Below are 14,084 nucleotides of genomic sequence, written 5' to 3'. Positions count from 1 at the left end.
GATTCTGGGGCTTCATCCGGCATACTTTGGACATGTTGTAAGGAGAGACAGGTCCTTGGAGAGGGACATCATGCTTGGTAGGGTGGAGGGACAGTGCAGGAGGGGAAGACCCCCTATGAGGTGGATTGATTCAGTGACTGGGGTAATCGGGATGGGTGTGTCAGAGGCAATGGGATTGGCACAGAAAGAGCAGGGTTTAGGGCTGTTGTACATAGGGTTGCTATGAGTCGCAAAGGACTCGACAGCACATAACAACAACAACAACAATACTTTTGATCTGTAGCAGAATTCTCACTTTGGTCAGTCTCCTGAAATCACACACCCATTTTATACTTAAATAGTGTTTGCATTTTTTTTTTTTCCTGGAAAGGATCTGAATTGTATTAGCTTCTTGAAGAAGTTAGATTTTTTTTTTTTTTTTAGGTCTTCAGTTTCTTCCTAGATTGATTCTTAGCTGACTTGGTTCTCGTACTGTTGTCTACCCATTCCATTTCTATTTTCTCCCTCCTCTCTCCTTTCTCAGTTACCTTTCTATTTTCACAGCAGTGGTCTTAGGCAGCATTTGTCCTTTTGTGACTATGTTATTTCAGTCAACATAATGCTCTCTAGACTCCTGCTTGTTGTTCCTTAGTGCTGCATAGTATTCCTTTGAGTGAATATGCCACAGTTCTTCTATCCATTCATTTGCTGATGGGCATTTGGGTTATTTTAAATTTCTTGCAATTGCGAATACTGCTGCTAAGAACAGAGTTGTATATGTCTCTGTGTTTCAACTCTGATTTCCTTGGGTTATATTCCCAGCAGTGGAATGATTGAGTCACATGTGATTTTTAAGTTAGTTTTTTTTAGGAAATACCAAACTGCCTTTCATAGTAGTGGTACCATTTTGCAATCCTACCAGCAATTGTATGAGTTCCAATCTCTCCATTTCCCCTCCAACAGTTATTGCTTGCTGTCTTGTTAAGCTTTGCTGCTGCTACTGGGGTGAGATGGTATCTCACTGTTGTTTTAATTTGACAATATGGCTATTGTAATTAGAAAGTAGGAAGAAGATACACCAGAGCTCCAGAGTAGAAGGGTTGTGGAACAAGGAAGAAGAAATTGCTAGTACAACAAAGATTCCTAGGGGTTTGGGGAGGTAAATGAAGAACTAGATAAGGCTTAATAGAGACTTGAGGAGAAGTAGACATAAAAGTGACTATATAAAACACAATGTACAGAAATAACTGTATAAAACAAAATGTATATGAATTATTTCATAAAAGTGAATGATGATATAAATAAATAATACTTTAAAAAAATGCTTTGAGCTTTGCATCCTGTTTTTTCTTCTATGAATGACCAAATCCAAAAGGTTGGTTGTGTCCTTTCTCTAAAAGACTTTGTGTTATAACTGAGGATGTTTCTTGAACCTTCTTTTCTAATGGACTCTGTAAACCAACCCTCAGTTTAACAAAGGCAATTTCAACTGTGAATAATAAATATATCACAAAACTTCCTATTTGCATAAAACAACTGAGATAGTGATGCAACTCACTTAGCAATTACACTTTGGCTGCCCTTATTGGTGTCATTAATGTTCTTTATAGTTTCTCTACTATTCTAAATGACCGGAGTATCGGAGTATCGTCTCTTTGGCTTCAGAACTGTGTTTGCACTATTAATTAAATAAAACATCATCACACTTTTAAAAACACAACACAACAAACTCCAAACATTGCTAAGGACAAAGATTTATTTTAGAGCCTTCAAATAATTCAACTAGAATGTGATGAAAGTGAGATTCAACTTATTTAACAAGACCCTAGCCTATTTGGACTTCAATGTGCATATACGATGTTAGGACACATAAGTTCATTCCAGTGCTTTGCGATTTACTTTACTTGCTCTCTGGCCGCTAAAATTCTTGGGCATTGAAAAGTGTATTTTCATGAGTCAGCATTCTTTTTCTGTCAGCGACATTTTGAAGATTTCCCCTTCCTTCGCTCCTTGTACTGTGCGTGCTCAGTGTGACTACACAATCCCAATGCCATTTTAACAAATTTTCAGGAGTCGGACTCTCACTGCTGAGTTTTCTTCTAGATAGGCCCATTGAACCGAAAACACGTTGTTGTGATTTTCTTGTCATTATGATAATTATGTGAACTCGAGATTCCACGAGGTAGGGGAGAGTAGGTGGACACAGGTTCCAAGATTTGGGAAATTCTTTCTTTGTAGGGTGTCCCCCCCACGCCCCAGTTCAACGCCACAATACTGTGGAGTTGTGCGTGCAATTGCGAGCGAGCGCGCACACACTTACACACTTTCGAAGCTAATGGTGTTCTAGCAAAATCCTCTGTCAATATGGAATCTAATTTAGAGAAATATTGGCAGGGTTCTCAAGTGTCAGGACTCTCAGTGCCAGAGCGACAAAGCGCACCTGGGCTGATAAGGCGCGTGCCAAGGCTGTCAGGTGGGAAGCCCTGGCACCGAGACGCCACTGAAATGAAACTCCGCTCTCACGGGTTTGCTTTTCTCGCCGCCAGTTCAAAGCGAAGTCTGCGCCAAGAACATGCTTCTCCACGCTCCTGCGGCCGGAGAAAGAGCTCCGTTTCCGTTCAGAATCTGGGGCTTTCCTGAAAGATCGAGCTAGGAAACAAGGAGGTACAACCGCTCATCCCACCACCACTCCCTCCCCCCGGGGCTGGTGGAGACTGGAAGAAACGAGTCCAGACCACGGGACCGTCCCTGGTTTCTAGCCAGCGTCCAGCCGTCCTTGACCTCATCGACAGCCAGGGGCGCGCGAGCCGAAGAAATGAAAGTAAAAAACCCCTGCTCTGGCACACCCAAGCTGGAAGCTGGCGACAAGACTGTCGCAGACTGACAGATGGCCGGTCCTGGACTGGGTCGGTGCAAAGAGCAGGGGGAAGAAGTGAGAAATGGGAAATGGGCGAGTGAGAAAAACAGGCTGGGCTGAGGAAGCTTCTGGAAACAAGAGCAGACGCTCGCTCAGTGCAGAGCCTGACCTGATCAGCTGCGGAAGGCGACCCGCCCCCTGTCTGGCACGACGCTGTGCCGGGCGGGGTCGCCTCGGTGCGCCCCTCTCCCCGACCTTAGGTGCCCCAGCCGGGAAATTTAAAGCTAGGAATCTGTTCCATGCTCTTAGCTGGAACTCCGATCGGGTCTGTCAAGAGACCTCAGAAAACATAACTTCGGAGCGGCCATTCCTTCCCCAGGTGCAACGTCCACGGTTCTGTGCTGAGAGCAGGAAGGCGGCTGAGCCAGCAGTGCGCGTCCCGGATCGTGGCCAAGGTCCGGGCCATCGATCGGCCCTGTCCTCCGTGGCTCAGAACTGGAGCTGCAGAGAGCAGCGGAGAGGAAATTTAGAGATCTTCTTGGACAAGTTACAGGGGAGGCGTGACTTGCTCACTTTTACAGGAGTTGGTATAGAAGAAGGGCTTATGAACACGTCAGCCCGGCTCTTGTGATCGGGAGCCCTAGGCCTCTCTACCTAGGTGCTAGACTTCTAGGACCCGAGGCTGAGGGAGTAGGTGACAAGACATCGGAGACATCCTGCCGACAGACACTGACGCTAAAGTACTTTGTGAGAAGACACTGCTGAGTGACCCGAGGCTGAAGCTGTAGGTGTGGGACCCCAGAGACCTTCTGAGGGACCGAATCTTCCCTTCCCAAGGCCCTCCCAGGTGGCAAGTAGGAAAGTGAAGTCAAGATGTAGCAATGGAAGAGTACAGGTGACAAATGTGCTGGGAGTGATTCATCATGAACAGGCACAAATCTTTGGGCGAGGGCAGAGACTCTCCTCTCCCCCTTGACAAGGTGATGACCCCAGCCTGAAAGAATTCACACCACGCCCCACCCTTCCACGCTCGCGTGGGGGGCCGAGTGAGATAGAGCTCTATTGCTTACAGCTCTAAAGTGGGCAAGATTTTTCCTTCTGACGACCTTCAATTCTCTACTTCGTGAAAGGAGGGGAAAGTAATGTTACCTTCCTTCGCTTAAACCAGAGGGTGGTATAAGGATCAAAAGAAATTAGGATGTGGCAGAGTTTTGTAACCTGTAAAGCGATTAGCATACGTGAAGCATTAGTGTGCTGCCTGGCAGTTAGGCAGTCCTCACGTTTACGACGGGCTACTGGAGGCTCCGAGGGCAGCCAGGCAAACTCTCAGGTTGTAACCTTATAAGGCATAATTGGATTCCAAGGAGGGGGAAATGGAACAACATCTTAATTTTGGTTATTCCTGTATTTCCAAATAGGCATGTATGTAAGACCCGAAATTTAAAACGGCATCACCCCCTCCACCCAATTCTCAAATCAGTCTTTCTGAGCCCTACCGCTATTGCAAAATCTTCCCAGCCCACTCAGGAACCCTGGGTATCTGCCGTTCTCAGGGCGCCTCTTGGCTCTGTGCGCTGCCCCTGCCCCTCAGCGCAAGTGTGGGGTCGCGCCCAGGTCAGACGTCAAACCAGTAGGGGGCGCGGTCCCATTGAGGCCAGAGGTCTCCAGGTTTGGGGCTCAGGTCATCACGTAGTGGTCCCAGCTGGCTCTTGTCACCAACTCAGGAACCCTGGGCTGCATAAATGCTGGGTAAAGACCCCAAGAAGCACTATCAACTCTCCTCCTGGCCTCAAGATCTGAACTCTGTATCCCCATAGTTAAGCTCGGGGTAGCTCTTGCACTAATCTCTTGGAGGCCACCCCTGAGCTCCTTGGACCCATGGGACCCCTTCAAGACCCACACCCATTGGCAAGTAAGGCGCGTGCCGGACTGCAGGAGCGCGCGCCCGAGGTGGAAAAAGGGAGGGCGCGTGGGCAGCTGAGGCCCCGCCCCGGTGCTCATATAAAGCCGAGGAACCGCACTGGACAGTCAGTGGTTTCTTGGTGACACCAGACAGAAGAGCTCGACCCTTGCCACTTCTTGCTTCTCACCGCAGCCAGACTTGGACGTTGGGGTTTTGCCACTGCCAGAGTGACAACTCGGACTTTCTCCTCTCTGCTTCCCTGCAGATCCTCTCTCAGCAGGTAGGTGCCGTAAACCTCACGGATTAAGGGGATACCTGGCTGAGGCTGGAGATTAGGGGGCCTGGGTGAAGAGTACTACTCACTTTGAAGGGTCTTCAGAGCGGTACTCCCCCAATTCCGGGCCTAAATTCCGTGCACTGCGAGCTAAGCCCCTAAGCCCGGGGACGTTGAGTAGGGAACCTCTGGGAGCCTGGAGCTGTGCAGCGGCCTCCTCCGCGGAGCCTGTCACCCGCCGGCTGGTGCAAACGCCGCTGGCGCCTCTCTGCGCCCGAGGGAGATAAGGGTCTGAGCCAAGCGAGGCGCCCGCGCCGGGGCCCCCGCCTTCCCTCCTGGCCCGGCGCTCACGCTCAGCTGCTCGCTCTCTCTCCCCAGGGTCTGTGCATCGTCGCCGGGATGAAGCTGGTGCCAGTCGCCTTGATATACTTGGGCTCCCTCGCCTTCCTAGGCGCCGATGCTGCGCGGCTCGACGTGGCGTCGGAATTCCGAAAGAAGTGAGTTCCAGGCGCTTTCACAGTCCTTAGTACCTGGCAGACCGGGGAAACTGGCCAAGGGGTTGGAAGTGGTTGAGGGAAGGGACCAAGCTGCCCGGTGCGGGACGGGTGTGGGCAGAGATCTCGCCGGGACGCAGGCGAATCTGGTCCGCTTGTGTTTTCTAGATGGAGTAAATGGGCTCTAAGCCGTGGAAAGAGGGACCTACTGGCGTCTAGCAGCCACCCCACCAGTCTTATGGACGTGAAGGCCGGGCCTGTGCAGACTGTTATTCAGCCCCAGGACGTGAAGGCAGCCTCTCAAACCAGGTAACTACGCTGGGTGCCATCTGGAGGGGTGGGGGCGGGGAGCGAGAGCTCTCCGGGGAATAGACGCTCTGGATGGCGGCTCAGATGGCGGGAGACGTTCTCAGATTTCTTGGATTCTAGAACGGATCCCGTCCTTGTGGCTTGGGCGAAAACCCTACATGACGAGGGTCTCACGTTGCCCCTCATCCCCCTTCCAGCAACCTGGACGCTGCCCGCATCCGAGTCAAGCGCTTCCGCCAGAACAGCTACAAGAACCTGCGAACTTTTGGCTGCCGCTTCGGGACGTGCACTGTGCAGAAACTGGCGCACCAGATCTACCAGTTCACAGACAAGGACAAGGACGGTTTTGCCCCTAGACACAAGATCAGCCCCCAGGGCTACGGCCGCCGACGCCGGCGTTCTCTGGCCGAAGCCGCGGGGGGTCGGACCCTGTTGCCCCTGGAACCACGAGTACGCGGGGTTTAAAGCCTCGGGGGCACCAAGTACTCGCCGCCCCCTTCAGGATTGAAGCGCAAACGGCTGCAGCAGCATCCCGCTGGCGCCTCCCGGGGGCGGAGGGCTTCCCCGACCCGAGGTCTAAATTAGCCTTACACGGGACGGGCCGAGATAAGAGTCCTGCAAAGATCTCGACTGTTGGCGGCGAGTTCTGGCTTTGCAGGGGCTCCTCCTCGTGGGACAGAGCTCCTTTCGTCCAGATCCGAACCGAGTACCCCGGGGAGACTGCGGAATCCCAGGGACTACCCAGGCTCGCAGAGAGGAGAAATTGAGAAATAAACGCTGAGACTCTCACTGTCGTGTCCGTCCATAAACCGATTTCTCACGGAGGCGTGCCACCCCACCGGGGAGCAAGCCTCACCATTACTTGAACTTTCCAAAACCTAGCGAGGAAAAGTGCAATGCGTGTTGTACATACAGAGGTAACTATCACTATTTAAGTTTGTTGCTGTCAAGATTGTTTTGTAACTTCAAATATAGAGATATTTTTGTACGTTATCTATTGTATTAAGGGCATTCTAAAGCAATTGTATTACCCCTCCCTTCTATTTTAATAAGAGAATGTCTCAGCGAGGTGTAACGTTCGGTGTGTGTTTGGGTGTGTGGACGAGAGTGATTACCTCCCATGGAAGAAGAAAACGGTGTTTCAGTATAATCTTATTTACAAGAAATGGGTGATATGCGAAATAGCTAACTAATAAATGGTCTCAATGCAGATTCATTCTTGGCTCAAGTGTCTTGGGAAAAGTGGTTGTCCCATTCTAACCAGCTGGGGAGTCAGGGGAGTCCCTCTGCCCGGCTTGCAGAAATGTGAGGCGCACCGGGAGTGCTGGCTCTGGCGGTGCTGGAACTGCGAGCGCTGAGCGGTCACGAGCTCGGCAGGCGGCGTGGGGCGCGCGGAGCGCGTGGCCGGGGTGGAGGGCAGAGCCTCGAGTGGCGACCGGGTGGGGAGACAGGCGAGCAAGCACCGCCGTTCCACGATGTATGGGATTATTCAGGCAGCTCAGTGCAAAGGCGTGCCTGCCTGGCACAGTCGAGGAGGTCTCCGTGCTCTTCTAAGTGAGGGGTTCCCCTATACTGCCGCGGGTGTTAAAGTCAAAAGCTACCCTTGCAACATGTTGGGACGCCTCCGGGGGCAGGGGGGAACCGCAGCTGGACCTGGTCAACAACCCCAGTCCCCTCCGGCCTCAGAGGCCGCGGAGCTCATAAGCGAGGCTGCAGCGCCCCCTGCCTGCCGCCGCGAGCCGCCAGACAGTACGTGCGGTTTAATAAGTCCTCCTACGTGGGAGTCAGCACACAGCCTTAATAAAAGAGGAAAGGGGGGGGGGGAAGAAAAAAAAGAAAAACAGTTTGTAGATGCCAACCAGGCCCGCCTCCTGCTCCCTCCCCTTCGCCTGAGACCTGCACGGCGACTCGGTGTTCTGGAGCTGTGACTCAGCGCCCACACGCTGCGCGGGGTGCAGCTGCTGGCGGGAGGACGTGCCGCCGGAACCGTGCGCCTCCGACGGCCCGAGACCTTCATTGTTCCGCCTCCCCTCGCTGCTCTCCTCTTCCTTCCTCCTGCCCCAGCTTCCCCCTCCCCATTTCTCTCTCTTCTTTCTTGCCTTTCTTCTCTCCTTCCTTCCTTCCTCCTCCTGCCTTGATGTTTTATCATTTTAGTAGGTTGATCCCAATTCCGATGATGGAAGCTGGGCACTGAGTGAGTCCTGGTTGCATGACTTGAAAGGGCAGAGGGATAGTGGAGCAGTTAGTATAGAAAGCTGAACATAGAAATTCCATATGACCTGCTATTCCACTGTTTGGAATACACTCCGAGAAAATGACAACTGAGGCACAAACGGAGATATGTGCACCATAGTTCATAGCAACGTTATTCACCATTGCAAGAACATAGAAACAGCCTAAATGTCCAACCACATCGAATGGATTGAGACATTATGGTACATTCATACAATGGAACACTACACAGCATGCAGGAGCAATGATTTCGAAAGTCACTACATATTGGGAGGGACTGGAGAGAATTAGGCTAAGTGAACTAACTCAGTCCCATAAGATCAAATACTGTATAAGATCATTAACACAGAGATAGAAAGATAATTAGTAAAATGTGTATAAGCATCCAAATGGGGGGTGATCATAGGGTCACACAATTTGGTAGGTGGAGGGAGGGGTGGGTAAAGAAAATGGGAAAGGTCCGGTGTGAAAATCAACTAACTTAGTAAGTAAACCAGTATAAAATAAAAATGTTATTGTTGTTAAGTGTCGTCAAGTCACCTGTGACTCACGGTGATCCTGCGTACAACAGCTCTAAGCCTGACCTATCTTGAGCCAATCTCACTGACTCTGATACACCTACCCCCATTGCCCCAGATACTGTATCAATTCATTTCATTCTGGGTCTTCCTCTCCTGCACTGTCCCTCCACCTTTCCAAGCATGATAGTCTTCTCCAAGGATGGTTGCCTCCTGGCCACATGCCCAAAGTATGTGAGATGGAACTTCAAAATCCTAGCCTCCAAGAAGAAACTTAGTCTCACCTTCTCCAAGGCAGAACTATTTGTTTTCTTGGTGGCCCATGGTATGTTTAAGACTCTTCTTCTGCAGCACCACAACTTGAAGGCATCAATTCTTCTTTTATCATCCTTAGTCATTATCCAGCTCTCTGTTGTTGTTGTTGTTATGTGCCATCGAGTCGTTTGCGACTCATAGCGACCCTATGTACAACAGCCCTAAACGTGCTCTATCCTGTGACAATCTCATTGTCTCCGACACACCCATCCTGATTACCCCAGTCACTGAATCAATCCACCTCATAGAGGGTCTTCCCCTCCTGCTCTGTCCCTCTACTCTACCCAGCATGATGTCCCTCTCCAAGGACCTGTCTCTCTTTACAACATGTCCAAAGTATGTCAGACGAAGCCCCAGAATCCTTGCCTCCAAGGAGTAGCCTGGTTTAACCCTCTCCAAGATGAATCTGTTTGTTTTCTTGGCAGTCCATGGTACATTCAATACTCTTCTCCAGCACCACAGCTCAAAGGCGTCAATTCTCCTTCTATCCTCCCTAGTCATTGTCCAATGCATAACAAGTGATTGCGAAAACCATGGCCCATATCAGGCGCACCTTAGTCTCCAGAGAGACACCGCTGCTCTTGAGTAGTTTAGAGAGGTCCCTAACCGCAGACTTTCCCATCGCAATACATTTTTTGATTTCCTGGCTACTGGTGCCAAGAGTGTTGACCGTGGAGCCGAGCAAACTGAAGCTGTGAACAATCTCAATCTCTTCACCATCCATCCTGATGCTACCGATTGATCCAGTGGTGAGAAGTAGCAAGTAATTGTGAAGACCATGGACTGGATCAGGTGCAGCTTAGTCTGTAGAGTGGCATTGTTGCGTCTCAGTATTCTGGAGAGATGCAAGATACCTGCCTATGGATGAGGCAGCCCAATATTTTGTTTCCTTGACTCATCTGGTATCCAAGAGACCCAGTCTGGAGGTTGAACTTTCAAAAAAGTTCCCCTGGTTCTTCCATTGCAAACCAAGGTTAAAATGTTGGTGCTTCTAGTTGATTTCATAAATCTTCCAGATGAGAAAACTTGAAGTGACTTTGGAAAAAGGAAATATTTTGGGGAACAGCATACCCACTCCTCGGCCTTTTGACTCTGTTGTCTATCACAGGACTCTCTACGGGGCTAGGATGGCGAGTTCCTTTAGTGTACATTGAAAGAAATAGTTTTGCTTTCATTTTCATGAGTGATTTTAACAATGATTTTGTAATAGCCAGAATTGAGGGGCTGGCTAAAATGAAGCAGCAGATCACTGGTGTCAAAGACACTTTTACAACTTACTCTCTTGCAATGCTGGGCCAGGGACTGCATCAGGTACAGAGTACATATGAATGAGAGACTAAAAGCTCCAGTTTGAAATGCCTGTGCCAGGTGGTCTAAAGGGGCTACAGAAACGTCAGAGAGCCACAGACATTTCCTTCTACTGTGCAGACAGTGGCTTATTTTCAAACCATAGCCTCAGAGTCCTCTGGCCCAGCCTCACCCAGTCGGCCTGCAGGCTGCAGACAAACTGCCAGAGGCTGGTTGGGCACTAGCTCTGGGCTGTTCTGAGCAGTGAAAGGGCAGCTAACCTTCTGCTGAGAGAGTCTTATGACTTTAGGGAATCCAAAGCAATTGAAGGAGATGGTTCAGCTCTGAGATAAAGAGGCAGCTGCTCAGCTGGAGTCCTTCCCAACTGGAAATCCTGTGACTAGAGACATGTCTGAGGAGACAGAGACCCTCTTGAGAACAGTCTGGTATGAGTTCAGGACTGACTGAAGGTCATCATGAAACCTTGGGGCGCTTCCTTGTAACTATTCTATTTACCGTGTAGATTTTTTTTTTCTAAAACAAGGTGATGTAACCTATCAGAATATAGCCTCCTGATGCCAAGAACACATCATTTATCAGCAGTGATGAGTCATTTGTGAGCTGATTTGACCTGTCGGCAACTGAAGAGCAGTCATGGCTTTTTATCTGTAGCTACTGTTGCTGGCTGTGGGAGTGGTACCAACCATTTGTAATCAGACCCAGAGAACCAGGAGACTTCTTGAAAGGCCAACACCTTGACTGAATAGCTAAGGGGGAGGGCAGTGATGAAAAAGAGTTCTTAGCACCTGTTTTGTGTCAGTCTTTCTCCTAGCCATTTTCTGTATCTTATCTTCCTTTGTTGTTACAGCAGCCTTGTGAAGTAGCTGTTACTGTATCTGCTCATAGGACACTGAACTTCAGAGACATAAAGCAACTTGTCCAGGGTCACACAGTAAGTAATAAGTAGCAGAGTCTGGATTTGCACCCAAGTGCTTCAGGCTATTTTAATGCTATGAAGACATAGTAAAGTGGGATAATTTTAACATTTGGGATCTCTAGCCAGATGTCCCCAAATGTCCTCCAACACAGGGATGGCTTAGGTAGGTGATTTACACCTGTGGTTGCAAAAGATTTACACGAGGGCCAGCAGTACTGGAAAGGAGAGTCTTTTTAGCTGCAAGCTCCAGTGAGTGTGAAATTAATAAATGAAGTGAGTTTTAAAATTCTTGGTCCTGGTTTGAAGCAGGGATTATAAATCAGGAATAGCTGTGTTGGGTTTTCCCCCCACCTCCTGAGTTAAGCCAGTGACCTCTTGGTTTTCATTGCCAAATATAGTTAGAACATACACTGAAGGCCTCAAGAGCTGGCTTCTGAGGAAAGGCCTCTGAGCTATTCTTGGCCAAACACAGTCCCACACTCTAGGTCTTGACTCGCCTGCAAGAACACCTGTGTCTACAAAGCTGCAAATAGAGTTTCCACCCTTGAGGTGGAACCTTTTGTCTTTGGCAACTGCTGCTGAAGGCATCTTTTTAGAGGGTGTTTTGAGCTGACTCTGAGTTATGAGTGCTGCCCCTCCTTCCTCTAGCGGAGGGAGGAGTACATATGTGTAAGGCAGGAACCTTGTTATCCAGGGTCCCACAGAGGTTTCTGCCAAAGCCTGATTGGAGGCTCAGACTCCATTTGCATGAGAAGAAGGGCGAGGTTAGACAGCTATCTGGTGGTCCCACTGGTCTTATTCCAATGCTATTTTGGAACATTCTGGAAAAACAATAAAATGACTCTGGCCACACAGGCAGCTGACTTTAGTAGACTATTGTATATTTATCCAACAGCAGAAAAAAAAGTTTTGAGAAGTAAGATGAAAATTCAAAAGAGAGGAGAATGCATTTTACCTATTATGCACAATAGTTTTTCAGTGAAGAAAAAACTTCACATAAGATTCCCTTTTCATACCACTCCTAGAGATAGATACTATTAACAAGTTAGTATGTAACCTTTTAAACACTAACACACTGTTCTTATGGAGTCAGTTTGGACTCATAGGCTTGAAATCCTGCATTGGGTTTCTGAGGCTGTAAATCTTAGTGGGAGGAAGCTAGTGGAACTTAGGAGGCTTAGTGGAACTGCTAGTGGACTTGAACTACTAGAGTTACTGAGGCTTTCACTTAGAAATGCAGCACACCAGGGACTACACTATTAGAGCTCTTTGTATATACATACATTTTAAAAAATGACCTCAGGCACATAGAACTGAATCAAATAAGCACCTCAATTTAAGGAATATTGTCACCATCAATTTATGCATCATGCTTTATTATATATTTTTTTTTTAATTTCTCATTCCTTTTAATCTCCTTCATAGGAACCCTTATATTTAATGCCCAGTAAAACTTGTGAGAGCAGGAACCTATTTAAGGCAGAAACCTGCCAATGAAGGAAAATTAAAATATTTTCCACCAAAACGAGTGATAGAAAAGTGTTGAGACGGCACATTGTTCACAATGGAAAACTTGAGAGACCCCGAAGAACACAAGGCAGTATAGAATTCCAGCTCTTACAAGCTTCATTGTATGCAAGCATGCCAAACGTTTGTAAAATCTCCCATGTTGTTCTGTTACTGTATGCTTTTAAATATGCAAGTCATACTTTTGACTACTTTTCTCACTTAATGCTTGAAAAAAAAACACCCCAAAACAAAACTCAAATCCTAAACAATAAAACTATAAGAGTATGTTGTTTCTTTCTTTTTACTGTGTAACAGTCTGTATTATATACCTCTTCCACACTTCATTGTTCTTGCCCCTCAATAACAAGGGACATTTCAGATTGCTTCCAGTATTTTTCTAACAAAAACTATGCGATGAATGTCTGTTTTATGTCCCTCTTAAGGATTAGAATGAGAATTGCTCGAGTGTATATGCCCAAGACTAGTATTGCTTGGTTTCAAGGCTTCTACACATTAATTATGCTAAATTCTGTAAAATTGCTTTCCGAAACACCTGTAGTAGTTTGCATCCCCACCAATACTGCTCAAGACTTTCTATCTCCCTGTATCCTTGTCAACACTGTTATGAATCCATTTTTCTGTTCTTTATCATCATAATAGGTATGAAGTAGTATAGCATGGTTGCTTTAATTTCTGTTGCTCTGATTTGTAGTGAATTTTAAAATATCTTCACTTATTTATTGGTCATCAGAACTCTCCCTAGCGCATAAAAATATAAAAAAGAAATACATTAAAAACACCTGTGGAATATGCTATGTGCAAAAAAGTCATGTAGTGTGTGTTGTATGCATCTTTCCATGCCAATGAATAAATGTTTATAACGTTCCTTTTATTTTATGCATAGTATTTTCATCCTAAGAAGAGGTCATAATTTGTTTAACCAGTTCCCTGCTGTTGAATATGAAGGTTCCCTTCAAGTTTCTATCATTTAAAAATTCTTTAGACAGTCATATTTTGACAATTTTCTGATAACTTTAAAGGGTAAAGTCTTAGGATAAAAATTACTGGGTCATCTATGAGTATTAACTTTTTGTTGTTGTTGTTGTCGCTAAAGATTTGATACACTCCACCAAATTATCCTCCGGAAATTTCAGTTTATACTTCTGCCAAAACTATATAAGTTTATACTTCTGCCAAAACTATATAAGTGTCAAAATTAATAATTGGTAGTATTTTTTAAAATAAAATTTTTGTTTTGTACTGATTTACTTATAAAGTTCATATACATTGATTTTCACACCAGATCTTTCCCATTTTTCTTTACCCACTTCTTCCTCCACTCATCAAATTGTAGCTTAAAAAAAATTATTGTGATTTTAGTGAAAGTTTATAGAAAAGTTAGGTTTTCGTTCATTGATTGTTGTACATTTTCCTCTCTCTATTCCCTCCCCTTCATCCACTCTACAATGT

The 14,084-nt window shown here is 47.1% G+C and overlaps 1 protein-coding gene across 1 annotated transcript; it reads left to right on the top strand.

Moving 5' to 3' along the window:
• Positions 1 to 5,412: 5,412 nt before the first annotated feature.
• On the top strand, positions 5,413 to 6,583 carry LOC102873074 (ADM-like). The gene is given in 4 exon segments (XM_006885594.1): positions 5,413 to 5,510; positions 5,676 to 5,816; positions 6,014 to 6,276; positions 6,279 to 6,583. Coding segments are annotated over 4 exon segments (807 nt in total).
• The last annotated feature ends 7,501 nt before the right edge of the window (positions 6,584 to 14,084 follow it).

The sequence above is a fragment of the Elephantulus edwardii genome, unplaced genomic scaffold (assembly GCF_000299155.1).
Source record: "Elephantulus edwardii isolate Elephantulus edwardi_28Jun2011 unplaced genomic scaffold, EleEdw1.0 scaffold00044, whole genome shotgun sequence".
NCBI lineage: Eukaryota > Metazoa > Chordata > Mammalia > Macroscelidea > Macroscelididae > Elephantulus > Elephantulus edwardii.
Note: the sequence above shows the minus strand (reverse complement) of the source record. Positions and strands in the feature narration are given on the sequence as shown.